Source organism: Acartia tonsa, chromosome 8 (assembly GCF_053477335.1).
Source record: "Acartia tonsa isolate MP-2025a chromosome 8, ASM5347733v1, whole genome shotgun sequence".
Lineage (NCBI taxonomy): Eukaryota > Metazoa > Arthropoda > Copepoda > Calanoida > Acartiidae > Acartia > Acartia tonsa.
The window spans coordinates 12,640,073-12,656,615 of record NC_137267.1 but is presented as its reverse complement, the minus strand read 5'-3'; the positions used below and the strand labels follow the sequence as shown (position 1 = coordinate 12,656,615).

The following is a 16,543-nucleotide window of genomic DNA, read 5'->3' as shown; positions in this document are numbered from 1 at the left end:
ACTACACTACACTGTATTTGTATTTTGTAGGCAACAAAACTTGATGTTATGTTACTTTAGTGTTTACCATCCCAATTTAATGTTAGGTTTATACAACACAACAAAACCTACAGAAAAGGATAAAAAATGAGGGATTTTCGGGGATAAGACAATGAACAATATATTGATGTACACTCACGACCAAAATTACCAATTTGTGTAAAAGTTTGGACCGGGAGAGTATGTTCAATTAAATCAAAAGAGGACTATTCACGAACAAGAGCAAGTGATTCTAAGCATCTTCCAGCATTGACCCATAGTACTTTTTTAGTGAATATACTAGGTTAATGTTTAATATTTGCTTTATCGACTAAAAAGTTAGGTTTCACCATGGTTTTATATGAAAAAACTTTGAAATGTTAAGCATTGTTTGGTGCAATATCATCGAATGTTTTGATGAGTTCCAACTGTTGTTTAAAAGCTTTGACACAAAATAGATTATTGTGATTAAAAATGTATATTTAGAAAAAGGGTTGGTAACTTGTAAACAGTGTAATTAATGTACTTTTGCAATTTACAACATTTGATGCTTTTCTGCAGTGTTATTTTATTTTGTCCTTTGAACTCAACAAAGCATTTGCTGATATTGCTTTAAAAATTGCTTTACATTTTAAAGTTTTTTTCATATACACATGGTGAAACTTAACTTTTTAGTCGATAAAGCAAATATTAAACATAAACCTAGTTTATTCACTAAAAAAATAATATGGGTCAATGCTGGAAGATGCTTAGAATCACTTGCTCTTGTTCGTGGATAGTCCTCTTTGATCAAAGTCCACAAAGTAAACGAATAAGAGATAATGTTAATAAAACTTTTTAGACCTAGTATAATTAACTGGTTATGTCTCACTCCCATACCTTTCTAGACAAAAAATATTGTCAGGTGAAAAAATAGAATTTAAAGATTAACTATTCTAAAATATTTCCACATCTTTGAAAGCACACCCCTGTTATGTTTTAGTGGTGGATGAGAGAGTAAACTTGTCTAGAATTTTAATATAATTTCCCCCAACAACATACAAGAGGATTAAAAACTATCTTTTCATACCTGTAACTAGTTAAAATAAAACATGGAGAAACATTTGTCGGAAAGGATTTATTAAAATTATGGTTTTTTTTGATTATATGAAAGCTATCTAGGAGAGACAACCTAAAAGCTTTTTTTTAAAAAGAAATTCCTTATAGCTTTTTAAAAAAAAGTGATTCCAGATAAGGCAATGTGAGGGATTTTTGCTTGATTATCTTTTATATTTAATCGAATTTTTCCACCCTGGATTTGAAAAAAAACATACCTCTATGAAAAGCCTGTGCTCCGCTGGTGGCCACCGCCGACTGAAACCCCAACCCAGCTAATGACTGCAGCTGGCCAGCGGTCAGACCACCGAGGCCACCATTGATACCCAGCGCCGAGACAAGGCCACCTCCCCCCGGATGATGATGTCCTGCTATGCTGGTTATGGCAGGTGTTCCTTGTGGTGGAGCCAGCTGGTGCTGGTGGTGAGAGCTCACTATGACCCCTCCTCCACCATTGCTGACGCTGGCTGCTAAAGCGGCTGCCAACTGCTGATGTTGTGTGCTACCAATCTAAAACAGAAAATACCTATTATATTTTAATTACAATTTTAATTTACAATTAATGAAATTTGGTGTTTGATTTTAAGAACTAAAAGTTCTTAAACAAATAATTAAAATATTTTTTACCTGAACTTGTGGTGTTCTAAGTAGCCCAGGCTGTCCAGGTAGAGCCGTAGCGGGCCCTTGTCCAGCTGCTGAGCTGCCTCCACCAGGAGTAGCTGTGGCTGACTGTTCAGCTACCCCAGATGAATCACCTCCCTGGCCCAGCAGGAGGCCGGGTGTTTGTCATCTAAACCTAAACAATAAGTAGGTCTCTTCAGAGCATGTTCAGCGGTTAACAAGATCCTTCGGTACAGACCACAGGCATAGAGATCCTGTTACTTTAAATAAAGATTTGCTAAGCATTTATTTTTTTATAGGGATCTAAATGGATTTACAGCCTAAAGATAATACAAAAAATAACCCCTTCTGTAGATTGCAATTAGTGGTGGAAACCTTTAGACACTCGATTTAATAAATCAACTAATTAAAATGCAATAAAAGTGTCCATGGTTGATAAATCGACAAAGAATTAATACGTTATTTATACCTTTGGGGACTAAAGTAATAAATAGCCCAATGTCCCCTTTCTCCCTGATTTGTTTAATATGTTGAACAGGTAATTGCTTACCTTGGGAAGCCAGGAATGCCAGGAAAAGCGGCGAGGGCGCCTTGCTGTGCCTGCAGCAAACCTCCGGGTGCCCCGGGATGATGCGCTATCAGACCTGCTGGTGTCATGGTGAACTGTGTGGCTCCTGCAGGTCCTCCTGGCTGTCCAGGTAGTCCTGCAGCGCTAATGCCTCCAGGTCCTTAGCATCAGAGATACTTCATATTATAAACTTATAGGATTTATTTCTTTTATAGGCTCTTTAGCAAATGTCCACAAAATGGTTCTACAAGCTTTCAAATAGAAGTATAGGTTCTAATACCAAATCATTAAGGTTCAATTTCTTAACCAGTGCCTGAGTATGACAGGTGCCTAAAATAAATTCTCCCTATTCATTGTAGAGAAGATTCATATAGGTTTGGCGGTTTACACACAGATAGACAAGACACTTAGACATACACAAAGAGACAGACATTCTGTTACTTTCATAAAAATAAAAATAATCAAAAATTTTTTGAGGTATCGTTCCTTGTGCAAGACCATTATGGATTCCAGGTTGTCCCCCAATCAAAATTTGCTGGCCACCAGGATGATGGAGACCTTGCAATCCAGGGTGCTGCAACAACGCTGAAATAATTTAATTTCAATTAGAAAAATCCTCCAAATTATTAATAAACCTTGTTTAAAACATAAAAAGTACAAGTGTCAGTTCTCAAAACAAAAATAACAACGTACAAATGATATTTTATTTAAATTAAAAAGTTTAACATATGATTTATTTTGATTTGATGACTACTTACCTAGTTTATATGCGTGTGTACACTACAAAAATGTCTAAGAGATATAATAAAGCTATTTTCAAGTAACATAAACATAAAAGAACAGAAAATAAATTGGGAATTAAAATGATAAGATAAACTGAAAACATAGCATTCAAGTTTTAAAAAATACAATGTTTTTTTTTTTTTTTTGGTAGTACACATTACTCCTGTTATTGATAATAAATAATTAAAGGAACCCTGCAAGAAATACACCGATCTAACTGATGAAAAACTGCCACAAGAAGACCCAATACCCAAAATTTGAAGCCTTCAGCTTCAATAACAAAAATTATGTTGGCATTTTAAAATGAAGCTGAAGGCTTCAAATTTGGGGTATGGGGTCAACTTGTAACAGTCTTTTAGCCGTTAAAGCGGTGTATTTCTAGCAGGCTTCCTTTAAAGTACATAATGATCAAAATACTCTACTGGCACTTAGTTAATGTCCAGATCTAGGGTCAAAATTATCATCTTGCAAACTTTAGGTGCTGTCAAGTAGTTGATCAAATGATAATTAATTTTAATGGTTCTTTTTAATCATTTTAGTTAATGAATGTTAAAAGAGTTAAGCAGCGGTTTCCTTTAACCCCCCCCCCCCCCACAGTGGGTTTTTTGGCTGATTTGGGGATTTTTTAACTTTATGAGTCACAAATGCCAACAAAAGCTTATTCTATATAAAAATAAAGTTAAAACCTTTCATATACAGGTTATAGCTTATGTAATATAAAGAAAAATGTCCCTAGAACTAATCTACTCATATGGGTAAAAATTCGAAATTTCTTATATTATTCTGTTAAAAAGAAAATTTTTTTTACATCGACTTAGACCTCAATTAAAACTTTTGGAGAGTTTTTAATGCGTACATATATGATTAATATACATATTATATGCTTTCAATAAATAGTATACAGGGCTCGGCAGCTGCGCATCAGCTGTGACTAAGCTGTAAATTTTAACCCATTTTGATGCTTTAAAAGATCTTTGATAAGAGGGATTGTCATACTTGGGTCAGGTTCGACCTTTTAGTTGATATTTAAAATTGTAAAAGGTTTGCCTGAGGTATACAGGCTGCCGAGCCCTTTTACAATGTCCTTAAAAATTATCCTGTAATTATTCAGCTTTTTAACAAATTTACTTACAATTCTGTTAAACTTTTATACATTTATGTTCTGATTATTTAGTTATGACAATTTATGAGTGTTAATGTTCGTTTGTCCCACCGTTTAAGAGCTTCGCTTAAATGGATGTGTCATCCTTTTTATTTTCAAATTTTAATAGTTGGATGGAGAGTTTAAGTAAAACCTACAGTAAATGAATGTGGATTCATGGACTACTATTAAATTTAGAAACCAAGGCCATTGAAAGGAAAGAACAATATAAATCAAGTATTTTAAACAAAGTTAAAGGACTGACATAAAAAATAGTGGCTTATAAATCAAATTTAATTTAAATGTTTCAGAAATACAGAAAGGAAGACATACACACATTTATAAAAATTGAGCAGCTTTGTTCCTAAAGCTATTCATAATAATCATTGTATATATATTTTCAGTATATCCTATAATATAAAGTACTAAGCTTTTTTTGTGTGTAGCGAAGGATCTCACTCACCACTGAACCGATATGGTTCTTCTTTAGAGGGAGGCTTCTTATAGGATGGGTTTAGGCTATTTCATTTTCATAAATAAGTCTGGGTATTGTTTTAAGCTATTTTTCTGCCCTTCTATATCTCTTCGAATACCATAGATGCTAAGGGCGCAGACGTTAGTTTTATATAGTGTAGATTACCATCAATGAGGTAAATCTTTACCCCCTCCCTCCCCCCCCCCCAAAAAAAGATGTCTATCTAAAATTACAGCGAAGCTTTTCTATAATTAGGGTCAGTCCGTACGTCCCTGCGTCCGTAACGTTAGCTTTTTCGTTAACTTAGGCATGTTAGAATTGTTTTATTGATTCCTGTATTAGTTCTGTACGATTTGGAAAGCGTATCAACCCTATAATCATTACCAGAATGTCCATACGTTTATGTTGATTTTTAACTTATATTATAAGTACAATATTATAAGCGAAGCATCTCTATAATCAATTCCTAACAATGTCCGTATACCCTTAAACAGTATTTTATATTTAGGAACTTTAGCAACAAATTTAGGCAAAATTTTGACATGACTTATTTGTATATATTTACATATTCACGCTCTACAAGAGTTAATGTTCGTCTGTCACCCCGTTTCAAAGCTTTGCTTTTATGAATGTTATCATCCTTGTTCAAATATAAATCAATTGGTTGTCAGACCATTACCGATAGACTGAAGGACTTAGTAAAATATAATCTGGATGCTTCTTAGTATAGTAATAAAGTCCTTTAAATAGCAGCCAAGAAATTCACGTTTTCCCTAATACTGTTTCTAACGGACAGATGTACCGACAGACGGATGTAACATTTACAGAATAGCTTCGCTATTAAAAACGGAAAGATAACCTTTAAAGATTAAATATGTGTGTTATTAAATTATATCAATTTTTAGTAGTTTGACTTCATAATGGTATTTAATTTATTTTAATACAACTTCACAGTATATATTTTCTAAGCTGGATTTCTCATTTGGGGCTACGAGGTGCCAAGAGTTATGAACTAATCTTGAATTATGAATACTTGAATTTAATCAGTGCCTAAATAACTTTTGGCACCTCGTAGCCCCAAGTGAGAAAAACCTTTAAACGTAAAAAATACATGTTATTTTAAGATGCAATATTAGGTGTTCTTGGATTTTAAATTACAGATTTATGACAACTTTTCTTATTTTTCTTTGCATTTTAAAGTAGAAACATCTGTATATATCAATGAAATATTGTTACATATCATTTAATCAGATTTTTACACCAATTTACTCTAGGAAAAAAGTAGGAAAAGCAATGTATGATGATTTTAATGAAAAAATTAACTTTTTAAAAATATTCCTTTGACCACGTTCAGCAAAACGGCTGTATTTTGCCTAATTTTGTAGTATATAAAAAAATCTGTTGCATGGCAACTTTTGAATGGTAATACTAGCCCCTGGGACATTTAACTCAAAATTGAGGAAATTTAAAAAATGACCAAAAATCCCACTGTGCCCCCCCTTAGTTAAAAATAAATTGGAAAGAGGTGGGAGGGGAGTAAGGGTAGCATTTCATCTTTGTATTTTTACTGTAGGTCATGTTAGGCAAGGTTATATTTGGTACAGGACTAAGCAGCCCCGCAGCAGTTTGGCATAAATAAAAAAATTTCTACTAGTATTTTCAATTTCTTTAAAAATAAGAGAAAGGGGGTGGGGGATTAAAAGTGCTCATTAGGCACTTTTAGGGAATAACCAAAAGTTTCTTCGAAAAATAATGATTTTCTTCAACAAAGGGTAAACTAATTTGATTAAAATGAACCAAGCAGTTAAGTTAAATTAAAAGTTTTTGTTAATAGATAATTGAGATTATGGTGAGAGAATGACTATTTATACTCTATAAGTAAGGCTGTAATGATAATAATAATAATAATTATAATTATGATATTAATCTAGAGAATGGACCCCCAGGCATAAAGCCAAGGCTAGTTACTCACAAAGAGCCAGGTTTCCCATCAATATCAGGAGGGGAAGGGAACATTGGACTGTAATTTACACTGGTACCCAAAGTTTTATAAGTACCACGTTGTTTTATTCGTTGCTTCTAAAACTTTGGATACTTCAGTATTGAAATTTTATTGGTTGGTTCTACTTTTGACTAGCAGTGTCCAAAATCCTCAACCAATAGTTTATATCTACAGAAGCCTGAAGGGGTAATTTCTCATCCTTTGTCTTATCCCTTAAGAACTCATCTGGATTACGACATTCCTACAAAACACTCCCTTCCTTGCAATTTTATGTATTATTGTTGAGAAACGTGGCTCTATGATAACAGATAGCAAGCTGAGTTATTTATATGTATTATATTTTAGATATATAAAGGAAAGACTGGTTTAGTTGTGGCACGCACTATAACAGAGATATACATACAATCAGAAGAATTAATCCCCAATGAAAATTTTCATTCTTGCTTGCACCATCTTTTTTTACATACCTGATTTTCTAACCTTTTTTTATTTGTTGGTTGTCTTTCCTTGTTCTTATAAAGCACGGGTTGGTACGAGAGAGGAGTTGAAAACGCGCGCAGCGCATCAAACACACAAACACGGGCAGGCACGCGTGCAGGTCAGCTTTGGGGTCTACCTACCTGGCTGACTCGCTGCGCGGCGCGCTCTGCACAGCAATGTTTGGGTTGAGTGTGTGTGTGCGCACGTGGAATTTAGTGGCACGCCGCTTGCGCATATTTACGTGCTTGCAAGCGCGAAATTATCTTTTAGTGTCAACAGTCAATTTCAATTTTATTCAATTAAATAATAATAAATCTAACTGTTAACACTGAAAGATAAAACATAGCTAAAATATAATTACACAAAAACCATAGTAACAGAAATATTAGGAAGCTTTTCTCCAATTTTTTTAAAAATCATATAATTCTTAATTTAAACAAGTAAAGACTACTACCTACAGGAAATAAAACTTATTAGAACTGAAAAATATGAATTGTAATCTTATTTTGGACCTTTTAAAAATTGAGTATTGATCTATTCGAAGTTAACAAGAAGATAATGGTCTAAGTTAAAAACCTTTAAATGCTATAAAAAAATATTAAGCCAAAAAGGTTTCTTGAATTTCTATAAGCCATGTTATTATATTTCTTCTATTTTTGTCAAAATATATGTAATGCTAAAAAATGAAAATTGTCTTTTACAACATAATTACCGTAGCGCAATTAACATAAATAAATTATGTAAATAGACAAAAGTTTACATTAAAGACTTGTATAATCTAAGAATACTAATACCTAAATTAGCCCACAACCATATGAGAAGTGTTAGCTAAACACAGTTAGAAATTAGACAAGTTTCAGAAGTTTTATTACAAAAAAAAGTTTATAAGAGAGGTGGTTCAATTATAGTCTTTGATTAAAACAAGAAATTTAAAGCCTTTCACTATCTGCCTCTTATGATTTCAATCAATTTAAGATAATTTTTCTAGATAAGTTTCAACTATTAAATAGTAAACATTGTCAAATTTCAACTGTCTTTAGCCAGTGACTTGGTAGTTTAATAGGAATGCTAAGATTAACAAAATGCACGGATAATGGATAATTAGTCTATAATAAAGATTTTAACGTCTTGCAGAGGATTATAGAATTAGTGTTAGCCTTTAATAATTCTATCTTAGCATTTAATGAGTTAAAACCCTGACTTTTTTATACCTATTTTTTAAAAGTATGAAACAAGCCTTAAAATTGTGACCCAAGAGATATTAAATATCAACAAATATATAAAAATTCAATTGGCCCTTCTTAATTTTGAGTTAAACTGAATAATAAGTCCAAATCATAATTGGTTTATTATTATCTAATTCTAAAAGATTTACTTATATTGCCAGAAAGGACAAAAATTGTACTTCAAAATACAAGGTTCAGATTGATAAATTAAATAATAAAGCTATCGTTAAGGAAGCTACTATTGCATTCATTGGTAAGGGGTTAGGTGCAAGAGCTGCAGTGGATCGAACCCGTCACCCTCATTCCCTACTTGATATCGAGACTTAAAGAATATAGAAAGATGAGTTTGTTAGCACGATAGGAATAATCATTCTTCTTCAGGACAGATAGATAGATAGTGATAATTCAAGAAATTAATATGAATATGGTGGTATTGTATTAACATTATGGTAAAGAAATAGCAGAGAGTATCTTCTACAAAGGGTTAAAAGGGGTCTCAAACATGTGTCTTCAACTTGAGCTAGGTTTCAAAAGAAATAGTTATCTAAAGGAATTTTAGGATATACAAATGATGTTTTGTAAAAATAGGTATATAATATAATAATAAAAATAATTTAATGGTCAGTAAAATAAAAAGATTAACAAAAGTTATAAAACCTTCATAAACAAAACATCAAAAATAATATGAATATCTAAAAAGCTTTAATTTATTATAAATACTAATAAAGTTGATAATTATGTTGAGATCGCTTTACCCTCTCTCCTCTAACTTCTCAAAGATATGGAGTAATATCAATGGACAGCAATAAAATACCGTTTCTCGAAGTTGTGCGCGGTCATGCGCAATGTTGGAAGGGTGACGCAAATTTCAGATCTCAGTTTTCGCGATTTGATAAACATTCATCTTTAAATAATAGCAAATTAGATAGGTAATCTCGCAAGCATTGCTTTTATGTTATCCAATCGCAAAACCTGAGATTTGAAGTTTGCGTAACCTTACCAACATTGCGTATGACTGCGTACGACTTCGAGTAACGGCATTTTATTACTGCACATCAGTAATTACATTCAGCCTGGTTTGCACTTTGTGAGACATTTTTTTTTTGCATACATGAGTCGATTTATCCATAATTTTTGCCGCAAGGTTGCACATCTTATTTTGTCTACTTACCTGTCTATCCAGTGATAAAATATATTCAAAACAAACGAGGAAATTATTCTATCAAGGATATAGAAAAAATTTATCGCAACGAATTTCCGCGGATAGTAAAATGAAAAATTAGTGATAATTCCAGATTTGTGTGCTCCAAGGTACAAAATGCCCGGGGCCAACAAAACAGGGATCAATTCTATAATTCTTATTTTTTCGTGGAAAATTATCTTTATTACGATTTGATACATGATTTTTCAGTTTGGCTCAGACCCGGAAAGGTATCGGGTTCGAAGCCATACTGGATATAATTTCCTTTTTGGTTTTAAACAATTTTGACACTGAATGCGCGTTTTATGTGCCGATTATGTGTAATATACTCATAAACCGACACAATAAATGTTATCCAAACGTGCACACAAAACCTCTGTAGAGATATAGGCCAGAGAAAACATGAACCAGCAACCATTTTCTTTTTTAACAGCTTTCTTTTCTAATCTAGTTATGTAAGCGTACAGAGCCTTGTTGGCGCCAAAATTTGGAAAAACCAGTTTTTAAACCCATGTGCATTTTGTTAGCCAAACCAAGTTGTAAGAAGCATCTTATAGTGCCTAATAAAAAATGAAGTCATACAATACATATGACCAGTGATAGGTCAGAATACATTTTATTGACCAATGGTAAAATTATGGCCTATTATTGGTCATTTGTTTTGTATGACGTCATTTTTTAATAGGCACTATAAGCTGCTTTAAGTAGTATTATTCCGCATCCATGAGATGTTTTGAGGGACAGTTTTGTAATAATTTGAGACGCATATCCTCTGTAATGGGTGCTAACTGCAGTTTTCTTCAAATTTTGATTATTTATTTTCTGGTACAAAACTTGCTTTTTTCAGCATTATTAATTACAGCATGTTTTAATAAAGATAAACCAAACGTTTAATTGCCATTAAAAAAATACTGCTTGGGTTGTCTTTAATCATTTTTAATTAAAAAGAAAAACAATGAAAACCAAAAATAAAATAAAAATAAACAAAAGATAAAATACCAACACACAAAGAATATGCAACTTTTTGATATATATAATAATATGTATATATCACTTCATGTGAAAAAAAAATTGGTTGGATGATATTTATCCCTGATATAGGACATGACAAACCTAATATATCTGCACTCTAATACTTGGTGTCTATCCATGGCATGGATTGATTAGCCGTAGAGCTCCACATCTGGGGAAATCATTGCAAGTGAGTCATAATTAAGGTCTATACTTGTATATACTAAGTGGTACACACATACATAGCAGTTTTTAGTACACGAAAGAGTCAATAGGTGGCAGCGCTTAATTTCCCCCTTTTTCTTTTAAAAGTGTTTATAAGAGTAATTCAAGATTTTAAGAAACATACCCCTCCTGAGTTTGATACATGGCTTTTTATTTTTAATTGAGGAGATGAAAAATTCCCAAACTTTACTGAAATATAAAAATCAGGAGCAGCATGGATAAACGAGGGAGCCCCAATTTTCCTATTTTGTAAAATGAAAAGTTTTAAATAACAATACCTTGTTGTGTTGGCAGACCAAGTAACTGTGGTCGGGCACCTCCAAACAACTGAAAAATTCATGATTTTAGTAGAGAAATAAATCTTGATCCCAAATCACTTAACTGATACAATAGGAACGAAGCGTAGAAAAAATCCTACACTTTATCGATTAGAAACTAGACCTATTTTATTAGGTACGAAAGTGCAGTTATTTTATTTTAACATTAATTTCTTTGGACTATGCTTTGTTTGGGAAAATTATAACGTTCAACAATTTTTTTCACTCGTATTAATGGTTTGGGTAATAAGTAAGCAAAAAACTTTGTCTGCTAAAATTCCTTTTCAAGTTGGACGGATTATTTTGTATAATTGAACATCTAGGGTAATTAATCTATTACGAAGTAGAAAAAACCATAGCAAAATCTGAAGCTGAATTTTAGGAATAATTTTAATTTGTTGAAAATTTGAGAGCTTATGGTTTTTACCTACAGACTTAAATGTTGGAAGGTGGGGTTGTACATATAAAGGAAGAAATTAATGGAAATGGGGTGAAAAATACTTAGGGTACCAATTTAATTCACACTGTCACAGTCCAGTGTCCCCACGAAATTTACACAAACCTGGTGAGGTTGACCCATCAGCATGCCAGCCGCTGTAGGTATCCCAGTCAACTGTTGTGGCTGTAGTTGTCCTCCTGGAGCCCCGCCTGGCTGTCCAGGAATGCCAGGGTATCCAGCTTGCAACAGTTGACCAGCCTGGAGTCCGGGTATACCGGCCAGACCATGAATACCAACTGCTCCAGGAGGTAAATGACCTAAGGAAAAAACTATTTATAACATGAATAAGAATTTCTTGGACTTTGTTAGGGTGTTTATAGGAAAAGTTTGAGGGAAAGCACCAGTGATTAGGTAAGGTAACAAAACAATGTACTTACCAGAAACAGGAATGCCAGCCATGGACACAGGTATACTTCCAGGTGGTGGACCACCAGCAGTTAAGCCGCCAGGTAGCAGACCTGGTCCTCCAGGTCGGGCTGCCATCATCTATAACATATATCTCATTGAATATCTCAAACTATAAAAACGAGTAGCATGGTTTTAATATTTCTATATATTTGTTAAAAAGTGTCTCGTCCTACTCCATGACTACTTAGGTCCAAACACTAGGAAACAATGGCTACACACACACACATACGGTATATTTGTTATTATTGATAAAGGAAAAAAATTCTAACAGATTATGAACATGAAAACAATATTATAGACATAACATCTAATAGCTCTTGAATATGACTCTAAAAACAGCCAAGCAGATGAAAATAAAACTATATCAGAAAGAGAGACGGACAAAGGAAGTTATAGAATGCACAATAATATTTCCTTGAATAATAATAAATTGGATTGATGAATACCTGTGGCGCCAGACTAATAATGGGTTGTCCCGCCATGACTGTGGTGGGAAAACTAACTGTCGCCGTCACCCCGTTGGGTAGGCTCACCATGGTTGCCATGCCTGGATTACCTGCCTGCATTACAGGCGCGAAGGTGAAGCCAGGCGGCGCCGATAATCCGGCAGGCAACCCAGCTATGCTCATGGGAATGCCACCGGCTGTCGGGAAATTTAGCAGGCTCAATTGACCTAAACAAAAGATGCTTCATTAATTTATATAAAACAAAGAAGTATATTAAGAGTATTACTTAGATACGTCCTTATGTAAAATGTATTTGTAAAATTCTACCCTAGGTAGCTTGTTGTAGAAAAGATTGTAATTATTTAAATAGAGTAACCCTATTAAATTTTTTTCCTAATACAAATGAAAAGACTTATTTTTTAGGCTTTAAGATAGGTTAGGTAACGGTTAGAAAAGTCCCTCAGTGATAGTATCCCGTAGAGCCACGCGGGGGCTAGATATTTTATTTTAAATCATTAAGGGGGAGGGCTGGTTGGTGCTCCAGAAATAGATTGAGTGACAGCACCATTAGGTTAGGTGTATTATGTATCAACACCTGAAGGAGATGGTGATTGCGGTGGGTAGCCGGCCATATTTTGACCCATATTTTGACCGCGGAAAAGATATTGGTGTTGCGGCAGAAACTGCGGCCCAGGGCTCTGCGGCACAGGGCTTTGACTTTGCCAGAAACGGGCATCAGAAACTAGGAGTATAGCATAAAGTAGTAGGATGTCTTTCTATCCAGTAAAATAACAGTAACAACAAAGAAAATAATAATGTGCTTTGCAGGGAAGCCTTGTTTTTACCATGGAGAAAAACTAGCCCTTCTGAGTTTGAGCACAGCACACCCTCCTACTTATTATGCAGTGAATTGAAAATGGGGATGGGGGTAGTTATTGGTGTGTTTATTTTTACTTGAGGTTAGGTTATATTGGATACAGGGTAGCCTTGAAGGGCTAGTTAGGGCTCTTCAAAGGGGTTATACGCAAAGAAAAAAAACTACCACCCCTCTCGTATTTTCAATTCTCAATAAATGGGGGTCCTTTGCTCACTTGGATCTTTGGGGAAAAGCCCAAGTATTTTTAAAACAACTATCGTAGTGGAGGTAAAAAAAAGTGTTTACCTTGTGGCTGCTCAGCCGCAATTGAGGTTTGAAAAACAGCCTGCGGTGGGTTAGGAGCCTGGCTTGTTTGTGGCGCAACAGCTGTGGCCACGGGGGGCGGCGGCGGTGGGGGCCGATACTTTGCCAAACTTGCTCGTCTCTCCTCCTATGGACAACAAGAAAATTAGATAAATAGAAAAAATGTCCCAAAATTCTTTAAAATCATATCAAACCTTTTTTCTGTTCAGACCTTCTATCACTACTTACTTTTCCAAGTTTTTATATGCTTTTCAATAAACAAGATGTTGTCAAAAACTTTTTATTTATTCATCAAACTACATCTATACCAACAAATAACTATCACTTATGTACATGAAAAAATCTTTAAATTTAAGTCTTAGTTTATGGTGAAAAGCTTTGACTTTCTGTATTATTTTTAATATGTTTTACTATTGATTTAAATACCTATTAACATAGTCAAAAATCACATAAAGGTATTAGCTAAAAAATGGGGTTTTATTTTAACACTACAAGTTCACAAAAAAAAACATTCTTTAGCATTAATATTTACTTAGCTGAGTGAAGAAAATTTCCACAAACGTGTTATTTTTAGGGGCATTTGACAAAATTCTAAAAAATACATGGTAGAACAAACAATAGTTATTTCTCGCATCGTATTAGAAACAGCTTTCCGCGAATATGAAATATACAATTATAAGATTTAAACCAGTTTTTTTTAGCCCCGAGATGCCGAAAGCACGGGGTAAAAATGATTTTAATCTAACGAATGTACATTTTTATACAAGTAGAAAACTAGATATATAAACGATGCTAGAGAAAATTTCTTCGTATGGATGAGAACCGGTTCTAATCCACCGTATATTAATGGGTTTCGAATGAAAACAAGAAAATTTCCCCTCAAATCCTTGTTTACCTAATGTTCTGTTACACCAAATATTTTTCAGAAACTTTTTACATGTCCCATCTTACATTACATTTAGACTTTGTTAATAATGTGCAAACAAAAAATAATTTACTAATATTAAACAGCTAACTTTTTTTTATATTGTTAAATTAAAAATATAAATCAGTCATGTTGTGTTTTATATAAATAAAAAGTACCAACATTAAACATTTTAATCATTTAATTTTCATGCAATAAGAAAGGCAAAAGGATTTGTTTAGAAATCAAATCAAATAGGACAAAGAGGCAAAATTAAAAATAATCAAAATAATAAATAAATAGTCTACTTTAGATTTTTTAAAAAATAATGATAATTCCATTTCTTTAGATATTTTCTAGACTAGATAAAGTTTTTATATTTTTAATTAAATAGAATGTTTTCTCAGTTTCTGTATTTTTGTACGGCAGGAATTCTTGAAGCTATGTCTATTTTGTCTAATCCTTAATTACATTTTTTCTCATATAAAACAAGGGGATATATTTTTCTAGATATTTTCTTTATACAAAAAATAATTTTTCTATTGTAAAAACACAGAAACTGATGTTTTCGTTGTATTTATATAATAGTAAACTAGAACTAAAACACAGGACTTAGCAGCTGAAACAACTTTTTACCCCACAACTGTATTCAGCCTTTTTTTTTACAAGCTGCAAAAGCAGGCTCAATTAAATTCTGGCAGCTAATAAAACCAATTTAACAGAATCCGCCAATAAGTAAAAAAATCTAAAGACAAACCAACCCTTAAAATAAACAGATATCCAGCCCTGCTCATTAAAGTCTGAAAATTACTCCCCTCCTAAAGAAAATTGACCAAACCAGGGACAAGAAAATTCATGAAAGTATTAAGAAAAACAGAGCATCCAAAAATCAAATTAATACTTGAGATTTGTATAAACAGTTAGGTAATAAAATATAGGGGCAGTGGAGTTTTATAATAGCTAAGATTTGCTTCCGGGATCTTAAGGGTTAAGACATAGGACGATAAAATTGATATAAACCCCGAACCACTTCATTATGCAATCTACATTTTCCTGGATATTTTGTCTACGGTAGTCCATAAGTGTACAGCTTTACATTACATTGTTTCTATTTGTTAAAGCAACACATATGATAAAAGAAAAAGATTCTTTTTAAAGTAAAATGCTTATATTTCAATCAAAATCTATATTTTTTTATTTTTTACCGATCCACGTCATTATGCAAATCAAAAGAAAATCAATGAGAAAATGTTTGTTTTGCACTTTTCTCCACTTTTAAAAAATGATTCTGATAAAATAACAATTTTTTAAGGGATTTATGCATTAATTATAATGAAAAACAGTTTCAGGTAGATTTTAATGATTTTTCTAAATAAGAAATAATTGAAAAAAAGAAATTCTATCCTTATCACTTTAGAGGACAGCTGCTGACCCCCAGTCTTATGGATGAAGCTATATACATGTTAAAGATAAAAATTACCCTGAAAAGTATACAAAAATGTTTTTTGATGTGTTAAAAAAATCCATTTTAAAATCTTGATTTTGAGGATGATGGCCTTTAAGATGCTCTTACTGGTGGTGAAGGTGAGCTAAATGTTATATAAGTACATGACCATTACAACAACTTGTCTATTAACCAATGTACCATTTTTTGTAGTCATAGCAGCCTCCAGTGGAGCCTTTCGACATGAAATATAACCATTATCTAAAAACTACATTATTTACTTTATGAATTTTAGTAATTAAAATTGCAATTATTTTCTTTTTTAATATTGCTTGCCTGGAGGCTGCTATGACTACAAAAATTGGACCATAGTTTAATATATAAGTTTTCTTCAAGGGCATGCACTTTGATAACATTTAGCTCACCATCACCACCAGTAAGAGCATCTTAAAGGCCATCATCCTCAAAATCAAGATTTTAAAATGGATTATTTAGCACA

General features: G+C 33.1%; 2 protein-coding genes across 5 annotated transcripts in view; one reads left to right on the top strand and one right to left on the bottom strand.

Moving 5' to 3' along the window:
* barr (non-SMC condensin I complex subunit H) overlaps positions 1-16,543 on the top strand; it is a 224,848-nt gene that overhangs the window by 169,447 nt on the left and 38,858 nt on the right. The window lies entirely within an intron of this gene.
* The window catches only part of LOC145326022 (uncharacterized), a 30,242-nt gene continuing 15,439 nt past the window's right edge, over positions 1,741-16,543 (bottom strand). For 2 of the 4 annotated variants that reach the window (XM_080169114.1, XM_080169115.1), the window contains 9 exons: positions 13,679-13,823; positions 13,112-13,258; positions 12,517-12,743; positions 12,040-12,148; positions 11,726-11,919; positions 11,125-11,173; positions 2,792-2,887; positions 2,285-2,465; positions 1,741-1,909 (listed from right to left, as the gene is read on the bottom strand). In XM_080169114.1, the coding sequence (XP_080025240.1) occupies positions 1,900-1,909; positions 2,285-2,465; positions 2,792-2,887; positions 11,125-11,173; positions 11,726-11,919; positions 12,040-12,148; positions 12,517-12,743; positions 13,112-13,258; positions 13,679-13,823 (1,158 nt within the window). In that variant the 3' untranslated portion in view covers positions 1,741-1,899. Of the gene's footprint in view, positions 1,910-2,284; positions 2,466-2,786; positions 2,888-10,723; positions 10,794-11,124; positions 11,174-11,725; positions 11,920-12,039; positions 12,149-12,516; positions 12,744-13,111; positions 13,259-13,678; positions 13,824-16,543 lie in introns of those variants that run through there. The other 2 variants (XM_080169116.1, XR_013881729.1) reach the window with 2 other exon arrangements.